The 17,555-nt window shown below is 52.1% G+C and overlaps 1 protein-coding gene across 5 annotated transcripts in view; it reads right to left on the bottom strand.

The window, feature by feature from the left end:
• TMEM143 (transmembrane protein 143) overlaps positions 1-17,555 on the bottom strand; it is a 29,287-nt gene that overhangs the window by 4,418 nt on the left and 7,314 nt on the right. For 3 of the 5 annotated variants that reach the window (XM_021668518.2, XM_021668520.2, XM_021668517.2), the window contains 3 exons: positions 7,403-7,597; positions 5,629-5,759; positions 4,834-5,113 (listed from right to left, as the gene is read on the bottom strand). In XM_021668518.2, coding sequence (XP_021524193.1) covers positions 4,834-5,113; positions 5,629-5,759; positions 7,403-7,597 — 606 coding nt within the window. Of the gene's footprint in view, positions 1-2,770; positions 5,114-5,628; positions 5,760-7,402; positions 7,598-16,331; positions 17,437-17,555 lie in introns of those variants that run through there. The other 2 variants (XM_064381084.1, XM_064381083.1) reach the window with 2 other exon arrangements.

Here is a 17,555-nt window from a genome sequence, read left to right as displayed (position 1 = left end):
TGGCCCCTCAGAAACACCAAACATCAGCTACTATGGAACAGTCATCCACACCCTGTGCTGGGTGCCCAGAGAGTGCGCCCATCTTTTTTTTTTTTTTTTTTTTTTTGAGATGGAGTTTCACTCTGTCATCCAGGCTGGAGCACAGTGACACAATCCTAGCTCACCACAACCTCTGCCTCCCAGGTTCAAGCGATTCTCCTGCCTCAGCCTCCCGAGTAGCTGGGACTACAGTCATGTGCCACCACGCCTGGCTAATTTTGTATTTTTAGTAGAGATGGGTTTCTCCATGTTGGTCAGGCTGGTCTTGATCTCCTGACCTCAGGTGATCCACCTGCCTCGGCCTCCCAAAGTGCTGGGATTACAGGTGTGAGCCTCTGCAGTCAGCCGAGTGTTCCCATCTTATATTGAGGCCTGAGATGAAATGTCTTTCAAGTCAGCATGCCCCAGAAAATCGCTGAAATGGCCTGCATGGTATCAATGACACACTTGCAAGTGGACTGTACCGTCTTCTTATAAGGTCTGCACGGCCAGTTTATGTGCCTGCATTGGAACGAATCGCCATTTCTTGGGTTGAGGGCAAGATGCAGGAGTAGCGTGCATTAGGGACCGTGGTGCTATGAAAAACACATTTGGTTTATGTCTGTATCTGCCAGGCCGACGGAGCTGAATTCTAATTAAAGAAGCAGGTCACTCCATGGCACACAGATGAAGCCAGAGTCTCCCTGGAGAGGGGTCCCCCTGCCCTGGAGGGTCCCTTCAGCACTCACCAGGGCCCACAGTGAGTGAGCACAGCACCAGCTCCTCCTAGCCTGGGATCTATGTCCTGGGCAGCCCCTCCATCTACTCAGTCACAGGCCAGAGCTTGCTCCCTCTTTGCCAATCTGCCAGTCCCAGCCCCATCCTGCTGTCCCCTGACTCTCTCTGCCCTTCCCCTCCTCTGCAGCTCCCCGGCTCAGTCTTGGCTCAGACTTTGTCCTCCCCTGCATCACACCAGCCTCCTTCCTGGCCTCAGGCTCCCCCGTCCAGTTTGTCTGTGTACAGGTTCGGAGCTGGCCCTGCCCCTCCCCTCCTCGAGATTCTCCCATGGCTCCCAGTGCTCTCAGAGAGTCCAACCTCTGTGGCTCAGTGCATGAGGCTCTCCCCGTCACCTCCTGCTCCTCCCCTATGAATGGCCTAAGGTGAATAAGCCAGTTTACCCTGAACAGGCCCTGCTCTCTCAGGCCTCCGGGCCGGAGGGACAGCTGTGACAGGGGAGGACAGGGGGAAGGGCCAAGGCACCCCTGGTGTGTTCTTGGAAAACGTTCACTGCCTCATCCTCAAGATTCAGGATGGACATCACCTTGTGGATGAGCAGATGCTGCCCTGGGATCCTGTGCCTCTCCCTCCAGGGCAGAATCCAGCCGCTGCATCTCAGGGGCACCAATTCAACAACCTTCCCCAGGCTGCCCCAGGGGCCTGCTCTGTGCTGAGCTAAGGAGCTTCACAGTGGAGCCCAGAGTATGGAGGAGCCTACAGGGCCATCACCACAGCCTGGGACATCCAGAAAGGCTTCCCAGAGCAGGCAGCCTCTGAGCTGAGGGTTAGGGGTGAGCAGGGACTGGCCAGCCCAAGAGGGAAGGATATTTCACTCCAAGGGAACAGCACAGGCAAAGGCAGAGAGCAAGGGGTGGCAGGGTGGAGGCGCCACAAACACGCAGGAGGAGCTGAGGCACAGATTCGAGGGCAAGGATTGTGTCCAGTGAGGCTGGGAAGCAGGGTCCCCGGCACCAGACTGTGCCCAGGGGAGGGGCAAGACAGTTCTGGGTCGAGTGGGGAATGGGCTGGAAGGGACCCACTGGAAGCCGGGAAGAGGCCAGGGGTGGGGGCACCCAGGTGGGGCAGGAAGGGCATGCTGGGGGTCTAGCCAGTGACTGGGGGGACGACAGGCCATCCACAGATGCAGAACCCAGAAGAGAAGGTGTCAGGGTTGATGCTGTGCTTGGCCTACGGTGAGAGGGAGGGGCCCAGCCCAGAGCCTGGAACGTCCAGGTTGATCTGATTGTGGACAGTAGAGAGCTCATGTGGAAACTACAGAAGCAGAGGAGCCCTGCATCCTGGAAGAAAAGACCCCGCACCCCGCACCCCGCACCCCGCGTTCCATATCCCACATCCTGCAGGGGGTCTCTGAGTGCCTGTTCTGAGGTGAGATGGGGAACTTCAGAGGAGCAGGGAGTTTGGGGCAGCTGCACTCTGGGTTCGTGAGAACGTGCTGCTGCACACGGAGAGGGCTTGGGTGCATCAGGTAACAGAAGGAGCAGGGTTTAGGGCCTAGGGGAGGGGCTTGCAGTGAACACAGTTATCTGGGAGTGCAGGAGGGGAACCAGAAAGGAGTAAGTCTGAGAAGGCCCACTGTTTTTTTTCTTTTTTTGAGGTGGAGTCTCGCTCTTTCACCAGGCTGGAGTGCAGTGGCACAATCTCGGCTCACTGCAACCTCGACCTCCCAAGTTCAAGCGATTCTCCTGCCTCAGCCTAAGTAGCTGGGATTACGGGCGTGTACCACCACGCCCGGATAATTTTTGTATTTTTTGTAGAGACAGGGTTTTGTCATGTTGGCCAGGCTCGTCTTGAACTCCTGGCTTCATGTGACCCGCCCACCTCGGCCTCCCAAAGTGCTGGGATTACAGGCGCAAGTCACTGCACCTGGCGGAGGTCCTGCATGTAAAGGCTGGGCCTCAGCCCAGGATGTGGGGAAATGCCTCATGAATGCACTAAATTAACTCGCCGACTGGGCTTTCTCATTGTTATTTTTGGATTTAGGGTTTCACTATGTTACCCAAGCTGGACTCCAACTCTGGGCTCAAGCGATCCTCCCACCTTGGCCTCCGGAGTAGCTAGGATACGGGCATGTGTCACCATGCCTGTTGTGAACTGGGTTTGAAATGGGGTCTTTCAGAGCCTGACAGCCCCCCTGGGGCCACCAAGGGGTGGGGCAGAGGGTCTCTGTAGGCTGGGACTCAGTGTCTTCTCCCCAGAGACACCGGCCTCCTTGCCTCTCATCTGGCCCTCCCCCTGTCCTCCCCAGTCACAGCTGTCCCTCCATGCTTACACCCCTTCCACAGCTCCCTGCTGCTCCGAGGATAAAGCCGCAGGCATTGCTCTGGGTATTTGAGGCCCTTGCCACCCTCTGGGGCCTTCCCCTCTCCCCTGCTTGCTGGATCCAGCCCCCTGAGATACGCCAGGCTGAGCTCAAGGGCTCTTTCCCCACCAAGCTCAACCCCTCTCTCCCAGAGCTTTCCTCAGATCCTGCCTGAGCCCTGGTCCCAGGCAGAAACTGCTCTCTCCCCAGCCCCTCTGTTGGCTGAATATCCCAGCACCCTCTCAGGCGGCGCAGCCTGGCTATTATCTGTGGGATTTATCACCAGCCTTCCTCAGAGCTTGTCAGCGTGGCTGAAAACAGCTTGAAAACCAATGAGCCAGCAGGTGAATGATCGGGTACAGCAGATGCCTCACACCAGTCTACACTCCTGGGGCCAGTGCCAACCCTGGGGAGAGTCAGTACAAGGCAGCTCCCCTCTGGGCCGACTCAGGCTCGAGACAAGACACACGTTTTGGCAAATGGAGCGCAAGTTGGGTGTCAGCCCCAACCTGGCCCCCCAGCCATGAATTCTTGGATGGTGAACAACCTGTGCAACTGTTCAAGGCAGCCCAGCACTCACGTGTAGCAGAATCAAAAGGGAGCTTGTTAAAAAATATAGTTCCCTGGGCCCCAGTCCCAGACTTTCCAATTCAATCCACTAGGACTGGTGCCCAGGAGGCTGCATTTGTCAGCCAGCTTCCCCAAGTGATAATGATACCCAGTCAGGATGGTGACTTGGAACCAACAGCCCAATTGGCAATGATAATCATCATCCTGGTAATAGCTAACTCTCACATAGTACTTCCTGTGCCGTGTGGGAGGTTCTGCTCTCAGCACTGTGTGCATGTTCTTTCATTCAATCCCGCAACACCCCTATGAGTTAGGTCCTATCATCATCCCCACTTTGCAGATGTTTGAGCTGAGGCACAGAGAGGATAAGCAACTTGCTCAAGATCACACAGCCAGAAGACAGTAGAGTCAGATTCAAATCCAGGAAGTCTGACTCCAGAACACACCCCCTTCACTACATCACTAAAGCGCCCCTAAAGCTGGCACTCAGTGAGCAGCTGTCAACTCTTATGTAGCCGTGCCATGAGCCGGTGCTTCTCACAGACGCCCATTTCACACTCTCAACCCTGAGAAAACTGAGGCTTGGAAAGATTAAGAAACCCACCCAACGGGTGTTAAGTAAATGAAGTAGGGAAGGGAAGGAAAGGGAGAGGAGCGGAGCAGAGGAGAGGGCAGGAAGGAAGGGGAAGGAGGAAGGAGATGGAGAGAGGGAGGGAAGGGAAGGAAAAGAGGAATGAGAAGGAAGAAAGGGAGGAAGAGAGAGAGGGAAAGGGGAAACTAAGGGGAATGGGGAAGGGGAGGGGAGGGGGGAGGAAGGGGAAGAATGAAGGGAAGGGATATAGGAAGGGAAAGGGGAAAAGGAGAGGGAGAGAGAAGGGAGGGAGGGAGGGAGGAAGGGAGGGGGAGGGAAGGGAAGGAAGGGAGAAAAACAAGGAAGAATGTGAAGGAAGGGAGGGAGGAAGGCAGAGGGGGAAGGGGAAAGAGGAAGGAAGGGAAGAAAAGAGGGAGGGAAGGAGGGAGAGAAGGGAAGGAGGGAGGGAGGGAGGACAGCATGACCGGGAACAAATGCACAAAACAGACAACTGTAGGTGGCCTGACCTGGTCCCCACAGTGCAAGGCCGCAGGAGGCTCGGCGGGTGCACGCTCACCTTGGAGGCCCGCAGGCCCATGAAGATGGCGAAGAGCAGCAGCAGCAGCGAGGTGGCCACCTTGAGGTCGGTAAGCACCACCATGCCCACGTTGACGAAGATGGCCACGCCAGAGACCAGCAGCGTGAGGTTGAGCAGGGCGCGCTGCAGGGTGGGTGTGCGCACCTTCAGCTCAGGCAGCAGCTGCTCCAGGCCCTCCAGCGGCGTGTCCTTGAAGCTCTTCAGCACCAGGTGTCCCCGTTTGGTCCGGGCCGCCAGCACCACCCGCTTAAAGTATCTCCTGAGCGACAGAGACAGAGGCAGGAGCAGGATCGGGGCTGCCCTGGGAGGCCTCCGACCCCAGGACGCGCGTTCTGGGTCTACAGTCGCACAACCATGTTAAAAGTGACTCAGTCATCGTGGGGAAGAAATCAGAAATCAGCTGTGTCCAACCAACCACAGGGGATCGGTTCGATCACGCGATCCATCCCTGGTATTGGACGTGGAGGTTAGGTTGCTCATCGGAATTCTGGCCGCGCCGCAGCTTCAGAACGTGGACCACCCCCTCTCCAAGCCTCGGTTTTCCTTACTGGAAAATGGGGAGAACTGTCCCCACCCTTTCTCTTCCCCTGGGAATCGAGTGCAGTACTCACTTTCCCTTGGGAAGAAAAGGCAGCATTTGGATGAGTCATGCCTCCCGATTCTCAACTTCCCACCCGGGGCCCACATGCCCAAACCAGACACTGACCTGTCAGTCCCCTCTTGACTCTAACCTTGCTCCCTCTCGCTGCAGCTGGGGAACAAGGGCCACCTCACCTCTCTGCGGGGGGTAGCTTGGTGAAGAAGCCACGCCTGGAGCCCACGCTGGACTTCAGGGGCATCTGCCCGACTCGCTGGCCGAGGGCCCAGAACTGCATGTAGACATACTGATCCAAATTTACTGTCACCTGCCAGGGGGATGAAGGAAGCAGTGACAGCTGAACATGGACAGGGGTGCTGAGGGCAGGATACCAGAATCAGATGCCCTGCCACGAGATAATTTACCCCGTTTTCCCACTTATCACCGTGCAGTTCAGTGTCTAGGCGGGGCTGCCACATATGGTTGTCCACATTGTGCACTGCACAAGGGCACACCATCTAACACAGCGCCATTCGAGTAGGAGTCATCTTTATAACTATATTTCCTAGAATCTAAAGCAACTAAAAAAAAATACACTGCCAATTAAATGATGTCATACCGTCACTTGTAAATCACATCCCAATTTCAGAGATGACAAAACATGACTTTGGAAAAAGCGCATTTTAAAATCACTAAAATGTAAAACTTTGGGAGCTTTTAGTATTTTTGTATTTATTTTTATTTTGAGATATTGTCTCACTCTGTCACCCAGGCTGGAGCACAGTGGTGCAATCTCAACTCACTGTAGCCTCCATCTCCTGGGTTCAAAAAATTCTCGTGCCTCAGCCTCCCGAGTAGCTGGGACTACAGATGCTCACACTACACCTGGCTAATTTTGTATTTTTAGTAGAAATGGAGTTTCGCCATGTTGGCCAGGCTGGTCGCAAACTCCTGACCTCAAGTGTTCCACCCACATCAGCCTCCCAAAGTACTGGGATTACAGGCATGAGCCACCTCGCCCGGCCATTTTTAGTATTTTTCATAATTTTGTTAGCATTTTGCGTGCTTTCTGGGGTTTGGGTTTTGTTTTGTTATGTTATGTTTTGTTTTGTTTTTGAGACAGGGCCTTGCTTTGTCATCCAGGCTGGAGGGTAGTGGCAAAATCACGGCTCACTGCAGCCTTAAACTTCTGGGATCAAACGATCCTCACCTCAGCCTCCTAAGTAGCTGGGACTACAGGCCTGCACCACCAGGTGCAGCTAATTTTTGTATTTTCTGTAGAGATGGGGCCTCCCTATGTTGCCTAGACGGGTCTGGAAATCCTGGGCTCAAGTGATCCTCATGCCTTGGCCTCCTGAATGCTGGGATTACAGGAATGAGCCACTGAACCCAGCCTTGTATTAGATTATTATTACAATTCTGGCAGATGGCACTAAAGTCTCTAGTCCTAAGAGAGCCATATCATATGAAACTTTTCCAACAGATGGCAGTGAAATGACCTGAAAAAGTAGCATCTTCTTTTTTTTTTTTTTTTTGAGAGGGAGTTTTGCTCTTGTTACCCAGGCTGGAGTGCAGTGGCGTGATTTGGGTTCACTGCAACCTCCATCTCCAGGGGTCAAGAGATTCTCCTGCCTCAGCCTCCCCAGTAACTGGGATTACAGGCACCTGCCACCATGCCCAGATAATTTTTTGTATTTTCAGCAGAGATGGGGTTTCACCATGTTGGCCAGGCTGGTCTTGAACTCCTGACCTCAGGTGATTTGCCCGCCTCAGTCTCCCAAAGTGCTGGGATTACAGGCATGAGCCACTGCACCTGGCCAAAAGTAGCACCTTATTTGAATTCACAAAGTGCAGCACGGGGGCCAGTGTCCTGGGCTCAGGACTACAACTCCCAGCAGCCCCTGCCTCCCAGAGGCTCTGCCCCACCCCAGAGGCCTCCTGGGAGTTTCATACTCCTGGGGAGTCAGGTACCTGGACCTCATCCTGAGGGTGATGGACCACCAGCGCGTAGGCCAGGGTGTCCTCAGACAGCGGGGAGAAGTTGGCCTGGGCCAGCAGGGGTTCCAGAGCCCGAAGCACCTCCTGCTCATTGGACAGACGCTGGGGGTCTGTCAGTGATGGCTGATCGAGGGTCTCCCTGTCAGGGTTGATGGGGTCATACAAGGCCTAAGAGGAGAGTCAAAGAGAAAAAGATGGGCTAGGTCACTGCATGAAGGAAGGATTGTGGAGACACTATCCTTTCCAGATACTTTCATTTATTTATTTCTTTTTTGAAATGGAGTCTCACTCTGTCACCTAGGCTGGAGTGCAATGGCGTAATCTCAGCTCACTGCAACCTCCACCTCCTGGGTTCAAGCAATTCTCCTGCCTCAGCCTCCCTAGTAGCTGGTATTACAGATGCACACCACCACGCCCAGCTAATTTTTGTATTTTTAGTAAAGACAGGGGTTTCACCATCATGTGATCTGCCCACTTTGGCCTCCCAAAGTGCTGGGATTACAGCTGTGAGCCACCTTGTTCAGTCCTTTTTTCTTCTTCTTTCTTTTTCTTTTTTTTTTTTTGAGTCTTGCTCTGTCTCCCAGGCTGTAGGCAGAGGCACAATCTTGGCTCACCACAACCTCCGCCTCCTGCGTTCAGGCAATTATCTTGCCTCAGCCTCCTGAGTAGCTGGGATTATAGGTACACAGCACCATACTCAGCTAATTTTTGTATTTTTAGTAGAGATGGGGTTTCACTATGGTTTCACTATGTTAGCCAGACTGGTCTCGAACTCCTGACCTCAAGTGATCCACCCACCTCAGCCTCCCAAAGTGAGATTACAGGTGTGAGCCACCGTGCCTAGCAGATTCTCTTCTTATCACCCCCATATCCAATCTTTTGGCAAGTTCACTTGCTAAACCCCTGAATCTGTCTTGAATCCACCCTCCTCTCTATCTCCTGTCTTCTCACTGAAGCCACCTTCATCTCTCCCTTAAACAATTACCCAGGACTTCTGTTCCCCAACTTTTACTCTTGCTACTTTCTTATTTATTATTTTTTGAAACAGAGTCTCGCTCTGTCGCCCAGGCTGGAGTGCAGTGGCGCTATCTCAGCCCACTGCAACCTCTGCCTCCTGGGTTCAAGCGATTCTCCTGCCTCAGCCTCCTGAGTAGCTGGGACTATAGGTGCCTGCCACAATGCCCGGCTAATTTTTGTAGTTAGTAGAGACCAGATTTCACCTTGTTGGTCAGGCTGGCCTTGAACTCCTGACCTCGTGATCCACTCGCCTTGGCCTCCCAAAGTGCTGGGGTTACAGGCATGAGCTACCACACTGTCCTTTTTTTTTTTTTTTAAATTAGCAAGGCATGCTGGTGCATGCCTGTGGTCCCAGCTACTTGGGAGGTTGAGGTAGGAGGATCACTTGAGCCCAGGAGATTGAGGCTACAGTGAATCATGATTGTGCCACTGCACTCCAGCCTGAGAGACAGAGCGAGACCCTGTCTCAAAAAAAAAAGAAAAAGAAAAAGAAAAAGAAGGCTGAGTGCAGTGACTCACACCTGTAATCCCAGCACTTTGGGAGGCCGAGGCAGGCGGATCATCTGAGGTCGGGAATTCAAGACCAGCCTGACCAACATGGAGAAACCCCATCTCTACTACAAATACAAAAATTAGCCAGGCATGGTGGCGCAAGCCTGTAATCCCAGCTACTTGGGAGGCTGAGGCAGGAGAATCATTTGAACCCAGGAGGCGGAGGTTGCGGTGAGCCGAGATCACGCCATTGCACTCCAGCCTGGGCAACAAGAGTGAAACTCCATCTCAAAAAAAAAGAAAAAGAGAAAGAATCAAGCCAAGAAAATCCTCCTCTGAAGTAAGTCCTCAGGCTGTGCCCAAATCCTCCAGCCTAGGCTGGCCGAGCAGTTCTGGGACTTACAGAGTGACCTTGAGAAATTCCATTCCCAGGCTGAGCTGCAGTTGGAAAGCTGGAGAAAGAAACCTGCATCGATCAAATGTCCACTGCCAGCCAGATTCTCTTCTGGAAACTTCACATCGTCCCAGGGCTTTGAGCCAGAAACCTGGACATCGCACGTGATCCCTGCTGCTCCGTTCCCTGTCACAATCAATCCTGCCGATTCCACCTCCAAGCAGACCGGCACTTCACCCAGCTCTCTCCTCCCCACCGGCCCCATCTCAGTGCCTGCCAGCCACCGCCATCTCGTCCAGCCTGGGTGAGCCCAACAGCCTTCTCTATGTTCTCCCCAAATCCCATCACGCACCCCATCCCCTGCCAATTGGTTCTTTACACAGCTTCCAGGGAGAGCTTGTCAAACAGTAACGACCATCATCATCAATGATAATAGTGCACATTTACATAGCACTTATCATGTGCCAGCCACGGTTTGAAGTATGTTACAGGCACATTCTTACAGTGTGAAACTCTCATTTACAGATATGGAAACGGTGGCACAGAGAGGTTAAGTAATTGCCCGAGTCACACGGCCACACGGCCAGGAAGTGGTGTAACCAGAATTACACATCTGACCTTGTCAATCTCCTGCTAAAACCCTTCCAAGGTTTCTACTCCCCTCTGGAATCAGGACCACGCTTTACAGTAGAGCCCGCAAGGCCTCAGAGGACCACAGACCCCCTCAGTCACTCCATACCATCCAGACTGGCTTTAGGTTGGCTGGGCGCAGTGGCTTATGCCTGTAATCCTAGCAGTTTGGGAGGCCAAGGTAAGAGGATTGCTTGAGCCCAGGAGTTTAAAACCAGCCTGGGCAACACAGCAAGACCCCATCTCTACCAAAAAAAAAAAAAATATATATATATATATATATATATATATAGCCAGGCATGCTGGTGCACAGCTGTGGTACCAGCTACTCAGGAGGCTGAGGCAGGAGGACTGCTGGAGCCCAGGAGACTCAGTCTACAGTGGGCCATGATCACAGCTCTGCACTCCAGCCTGGGCAACAGAGAAGATCCTGTCTCAAGAAAACAATAAAAACAAACCAACCAGGTGCGGTGGCTCACGTCTGTAATCCCAGCACTTTTGGAGGCCGAGACAGGTGGATCACAAGATCAGGAGTTCAAGGCCAGCCTGACCAACATGGTGAAATCCCGTCTCTACTAAAAAAATACAAAAAAAATTAGCTGGGTGTGGTGGCATGTGCCTGTAATCCCAGCTACTCAGGAGGCTGAGGTAGAAGAATCACTTGAACCCGGGAGGCAGAGGTTGTGGTGAGCAGAGATCACGCCACTGCACTCCAGTCTGGGTGACAGAGCGAGACTCTGTCTCAAAAAAAAAAAAAAAATTGGTTTTAGTTCCTCAAGCCACAGAGACTTTGCACATGCTGTTGGAAGACTCTCCCTATCCCCTTCCTGTCTCTTTCCCTTTTCGCTACTGAATTCTTACTCTGTCATTTTCCAGCTCCATTATCACCGTCAAAAAGCCTTGGCTGGGGCGGTGGCTCATGCCTGTAATCCCAACACCTTGGGAGAACAAAGCAGGAGGACTGCTTGAGGCCAAGAGTTCAAGACCAGCCTGGGCAACATGGTGAAACCCTGTTTCTACTAAAGATACAAAAAAATTAGTTGGGCATGGTGGTGGGTGCCTGTAATTCCAGCTGCTCTGGAGGCTGAGGCAGGGGTTGCAGTAAGCTGAGATCGCACCAACTGCACTCCAGCCTGGGCGACAGAGTGTTTCAGTGTGTGAGGCTCTGTCTCAAAGGAAAAAAAAAGAACCCTTCCTCCTCTCATCAAACTGAGCAGGGCCATCCTGTGTGGTTGGGTAGGATGTGCACTGCACAAAGGTACCAGATCTAAGGGTAGACCTGTCCATTTATCATGACAGCCGCCCTGCAGATGGAAATCAAGGGACACAACAGCACCATCCACTAGATCTCCCTGCAGGGAGGAAAATGTTCTAGAGCTGCACTGTCCAGTGAGGTCAGACACTGGCCATAGGTAGCTACGGAGCACCTGAAACATGATCAATACGCTGAGAAACAAAATTTTTAAGTCTGTTTAGTTACGTTAAATTTTTTTTTGAGATGGAGTTTCGCTCTTGTTGCTCAAGCTGGAGTGCTATGGTGCGATCTCCGCTCACCGTGACCTCCGCCTCCCAGGTTCAAGCGATTCCCCTGCCTCAGCCTCCCCCGAGTAGCTGGGACTACAGGCACCAGCCACCACACCCAGCTAATTCTGCATTTTTAGTAGAGGTGAGGTTTCTCCATGTTGGTCAGTCTTGAACTTCCGACCTCAGGTGATTCGCCTGCCTCAGCCTCCCAAAATGCTGAGATTACAGGTGTGAGCCACTGCACCCAGCAAAATTGTGTTACATTTTAACAGCTAGTGTTGACATTTAAATTGAATGAAGTTCATGGCTACCATAGCAGACAGTGCCAGGCTAGAGAAAGACGCACCTTTTTCTAATTTGCACACAGACCCCAGTATAGAAGTCAAGGTCCACTCTGTTACCCTCCTGCACAGCACCGTGCCCCTCGCCCTCCTGGTCTGAACTTAACCATCACTGGGAAGGGCATCTGGTTCATGACTAGCCCCACCACCCACACTCAGCTTCCAGAGTGCAGGATGCAGGCCCGATTTTGCTTCTCAGTGAAGACCCAGCACCTGGCACCAGGCCTCGAACGAACATCTGCTAAAGGAATGACTTAATTAGGGCTGGGCATGGTGGCTTACACCTGTCATCCCAGCATTTTGGGAGGCCGAGGAAGGCAGATCACTTGAGGTCAATAGTTCAAGACCAGCCTGGTCAACATGATGAAACCCCATCTCTACTAAAAATACAAAAATTAGCTGGGCATCATGGCAGGTGCCTGTAATCCCAGCTACTTGGGAGACTGAGGCGGGAGATCGCTTGAACTCAGGAGGTGGAGGTTGCCATGAGCCGAGATTGTGCCACTGCACTCCAGCCTGGGAGACAGAGAGAGAGTCCGTCACACACACACAAGAAAATGAATGACTTAACTGGGTCTTCGTGGCGATTACGGCTGCCATTTTCCACTCTCAAGCATTCCCTTGGGGCTGTCACATGCCATCTGTCTACTGAGGACTCCCCGATTTCCAACTGCAGTCCAGATGACTCGCTTCAGCTCTAGATTCACATGGCTGGGCGTCTACTCAAGGCTCCCATACAGATGCCCCGCAGGCCTCTCAACGCCTCCGCAAGGCCATCCTCTCAAACCCACGATGCCCCAAACCTGCTCCTCTCACCATCGTCCCTATCTCAAAAGATGCAACTCCATCTTTCCAGGTGCTCAGGCTCAAATCCTGGGGGTCATCCTGGAGTCCTCTCTTTCCCACACATCCAACCACTGGCAAATCCTGATGGCACCACATTCAAAACAGATGCAAAATCGGACCGCTTCTCAGCCCTTGGTCTCAGCCACCCTCCTCCCTGGCCCGGGAAGCTGTTCTCCCCGCCCGTCCCCATCCCGTGTGTTCCAAAAGCACCCACCAGAGGGCGCCCGTTAGCACTTACAGCAATTCCAGTCTGCTTTCAACACTCCACTTAGCCACCCGCTCACTCACAGTCCTCACCACAGCCCAGGGGTCCCTGCAGGATCTGGCGCCAGGTCCCCCTCCCTCTGCCCTCACCTCCTGCTCTCTTCCCCTGGTTCACCGGGCTCTAGCCCCGCAGGCGTCCTGGCTGTTCTGATTCGCTGGGCTCTAGTCCTGAGGGCCTCGTGGCTCTTCCTCCACACACCAAGCATACTGCTGCCGCAGGGCCTTTGCACATGCGGTTCCCTCAGATCACATGGCTCGCCTCCTTCAGGTCTCTGCTCAAATGTCCTCTGCTCAGTCAGGCCTTCCTGACCCCTTTACCTGAAACAGCAAAACACCCCCTCCCTTGCTTTCCTTTTCTCCTTATTAAGTTTTCAAAAAAAAATGCAGTCATCCCTTGGTATCCATAGGAGATCACCTCCAGGATGTCCCACGGATACCAAAACCTACAGATGCTCAAGCCCCTTATGCAAAATGACATATCTGCATATAACCTCTGCACCTCCCTCCACATACTTTATTTTTTTATAGACAGGGTCTAGCTCTGTCCCCCGGCTGGAGTGTGGTGCTGCCATCATGACTCACTGCAGGTTCGACCTTCCAGGCTCAAGCAATCCTCCCACCTCAGCCTCCTGAGTAGCTGGGACCAGAGGTGCGTCCCACTATGCACAGCTAATTAAATTTTTTTGTGTGTGTGGAGGCCAGGCATGGTGGCTCACACCTGTAATCCCAGCACTTTGGGAGGCCAAGGCGGGTGGATCACAGGGTCAGGAGTTTGAGACAAGCCTAGCCTGGCCAATATGGTGAAACCCCGTCTCTACTAAAAACACAAAAATTAGCTGGGCATGGTTCTGTGCACCTATAGTCCCAGCTACTCGAGAAGCTGAGGCAGGAGAATCGCTTGAACCCGGGAGGCAGAGGTTGCAGTGAGCTGAGATCGTGCCACTGCACTCCAGCCTGGCAACAAAGCAAGACTCCATCACAAAAAAATAAATAAAAATGTAGGTCCCTTTGGAACGTCAGAATATGATCTCATCGGGAAATAGGGTCTTTGCAGGTAGAATTAAGGTAAAGATACAGATGAGATCATACCAAATTAGGGTGGGACCTAAATCCAGTGAGAGTGTCCTTCTAAGAGACCGAAAAGGACACACACAGACACCGAGCAAGTGGCCACAGGAAGATGGAGACAGGGGCTAGAATGACTCATCCACAAGCCAAGGAGCACCAAGGGTGGCTGGCAGCTGCAGGAAGCCAGGATAGATGCATAGATCAGGACACTTCCCTGCTCAGGGCCTCCATGGGGAAACACCTTTCAATACATTTCACTTCTTTTTTTTTTTTTCGAGACAGAGTCTTGCCCTGTCACCCAGACTGGAGTTCAATGGCATGGTCTCAGCTCACTGCAGCCTCTGCCTCCTGAGTTCAAGTGTTACTCCTGCCTCAGCCTTCCGAGTAGCTGGGATCACAGGCATGTGCCACCACACCCAGCTAATTTTTGTATTTTTAGTAGAGACAGGGTGTCACCATGTTGGCCAGGCTGGTCTCGAACTCCTGACCTCAGGTAATCCACCCACCTCAGCCTACTAAAGTGGTGGGATTACAGGCATAAGCCACCGCACCCAGAATTTTTCTTTTTTTTTTTTTTTTTATGTCACAGGTAGCTGTTTTTACATTGTGGTTTGCTCTGCCCCAGGCTGGAGTGTAGAGGTATGATCTCAGCTCACTGCATCCTCTGCCTCCCAGGTTCAAGCAATTTTCCTGCCTCAGCCTCCCGAGTAGCTGGGACTATAGGCACCCACCACCACATCTGGCTAATTTTTGTATTTCTCGTAGAGATGGCATTTTACCATATTGGCCAGGCTGGTCTCGAACTCCTGACCTTAAGTGATCCGCTCACCTCAGCCTCTCAAAGTGCTGGGAGAACTGAGGTGGGTCACTGCCTGGCCAGATTTCCTCTTTACATCATTGCTGGTCTCTTCCTCACTAGAACAGAGCCTCTGAGGCACAACTGTCACTCTCTCCACTTGCCCCAGAGCCTCCAGCCATTCGGGAGACACAGTAGGTGCTCAATAAATATTTACTGAGCAAACTCAATGAATGAATGAATCAGGGAGAAAGGATCACAGAGAGGTCACCACCAAGGTCACCCGCACCAGGAGTGAACAACAAAGCCGTTGTTTGAACTGGGGCTATGCTGCTCCTTTCCCTGCTCAGGCCAAATTTTCAAAGGACTTAGGTCATCAGCAAATGGTCACCCAGGGGCCTTACCCGCACCCCTGCCACTTCTCCCCTGCCCCTGCCTCTGTTTAAAATCTTCTGCCTGGGAGATATATGCTTATTCACTTATATTCTTTCTACATTTCTATGTTATTTAAACACTTCTATAATAAAATGTGCTGTTTTTACCTTTTTTTTTTAGAGTCTTGCTCTGTCGCCCAGGATGGAGTGCAGTGGCGTGATCTTGGCTCACTGTAACCGCCACCTCCCAGGTTCAAGTGATTATCGTGGTTCAAGTCATTCTCTGTCTCTGCTTTCTGAGTAGCTGGGACTACAGGCACCCACCACCACAACCAGTTAATTTTTGTATATTTAGTAAAGAAGGGGTTTCACCATGTTCGCCAGGCTGATCTCAAACTCCTGGGCTCAAGTGATCTGCCTGCCTCAGCTTCCCAAAGTGCTCGGATTACAGGCATGAGCCACCAAGCCCAGGCTTAACTTTTATTTTATTTATTTATTTATTTTTTTACTTTTAAAAAAATAGAAAAAGAAAAACCAACCGTGGCTCCAGAGCCCACAGGTATCCTGTGGAAGAGCTTGAAGGCAGGCAGATAGGGCTCCATCTCAACTCCACCAATTACAAACTGTGTGATCCTGCGCACAACACGGGCCCTCTGAGACCTTCGGTTTCTCTCTGTGTGAATGGGCTGATGGCGGCTGCCTCTCCGCACTGCAGGAAGGAGTCAATAAGCCAGGCACAGCAAGCGCTCAGCAACTGAGGGGCTGTGATGGCTGCTTTGCTGTGGTCGTTATTATTCAAAGCAAAGAGGGGAGCTGCTGAAGGCAGTGGTGGGAAGCAGCCAGGGGTGAACGCAGCAGGCCTGGGTTGGCCAAACCCCGCACATTCCACAGCAAGGACCGGCCCTTGACCACCCTCTGGGATGGAAGCTCTAAGTCCTTGGAATGTCCTGACGGATAAGACTGTCTTCGTTTACCTGGGGCCACACTGGATGCCCTATGCTGATGCTGTGATCTGTGGTCAGGCCTGGAGACAGTTGGTATCAGTTTGACCTCTGGAGGGGCTAGAGTCCAAGGTCAGCCACCATGCATATGTGACTGGCCCCCAGTAAAAATCCGGGACACACAGGCTTACAGGAGGGTCCCTGGTTGGCATTACTTCTTGTGCGTTGTCACACATCTTGCTGGGAGAATTAAGTGCCATCCTTGACTCCACCGGGAGACGACAGCTGGACGCTCATGCCTGGTCTGGATTCTGGATTCCGTTCTGGATTCTGTCCTGGTCCTGTCCTGGATTCTGCCCCATGTGCCTTTTTCGGTTTGTTTTTGTTTTGTTTTGTTCTGCTTTTTGAGACAAAGTCTCATTCTGTTGCCCAGGCTGGAGTGCAGTGGCGCCATCTCGGCTCACTGCAACCTCTACCTCCCAGGTTCAAGTGATTCTCCTGCCTCAGCCTCCTGAGTAGCTGGGATTACAGGTGTAAGCCACTGCACCCCACAGTAGTACCATCTATTAATAGATCCTCCCAGAGCAGTTTCTCAGCCCAGACCTCTCCCTTCACCTCCAGATCCACATACTCAAGTCCATCTTTCTACACGGTTTTCTAAAAGGCAGCTCAATGGATACAGAAAATGTTGTCTATATACACCGTGGAATACTAATCAGCCACAAAAAGGAACAAAATAATGTCTCTTACAGTAACTGGATGGAGCTGGAAGGCCATTATTCTCAGTCAAGTAACCCAGGAATGGAAAACAAATAGTCTATATTCCTGCTTATAAGTAGGAGCTAAGATAGGAGGATGCAAAGACATTGAGAGTGATATAATGGAGTTTGGGGACTCAGGGAGGGAGGTTGGGACGAGAGTGAGGGACTCCACACTGGGTACAGTGTACACTGCTCTAGTGATGGGCACACCAAAATCTCAGAATTCACCACTGTAGAATTCATCCACGTAACCAAAAAGCACATATACCCCAAAAACTACTGAAATAAAACATTTTTTTTCGAGACATCATCTAACTCTGTTGTCCAGGCTGGAGCAGTGGTGCAATCTCGGCTCATTGCAACCTCCACCTCTCAGGTTAAAGGGATTCTCCTGCCTCAGCCTCCTGAGTAGCTGGGATTACAGGTTCGCACCACCATGCCTGGCTAATTTTTGTATTTTTAGTAGAGATGGGGTTTCACCATGTTGGTTAGGCTGCTCTCAAACTCCTAACCTCGTGATCTGCCCACCTCGGCCTCACAAAGTGAAATAAAATTTTTTTTTTTTCGTTTTTTGAGACAGAGTTTTGCTGTTGTTACCCAGGCTGGAGTGCGATCTCGGCTCACCGCAACCTCCACCTCCTGGGTTCAAGCAATTCTCCTGCCTTAGCCTCTCGAGTA

Source organism: Aotus nancymaae, unplaced genomic scaffold, assembly GCF_030222135.1.
Source record: "Aotus nancymaae isolate 86718 unplaced genomic scaffold, 86718_ANA_hifiasm-v0.15.2.pri h1tg000028l, whole genome shotgun sequence".
NCBI lineage: Eukaryota > Metazoa > Chordata > Mammalia > Primates > Aotidae > Aotus > Aotus nancymaae.
The sequence above is the reverse complement of the archived record's forward strand: the minus strand, read 5'-3'. Positions and strand labels throughout refer to the sequence as shown.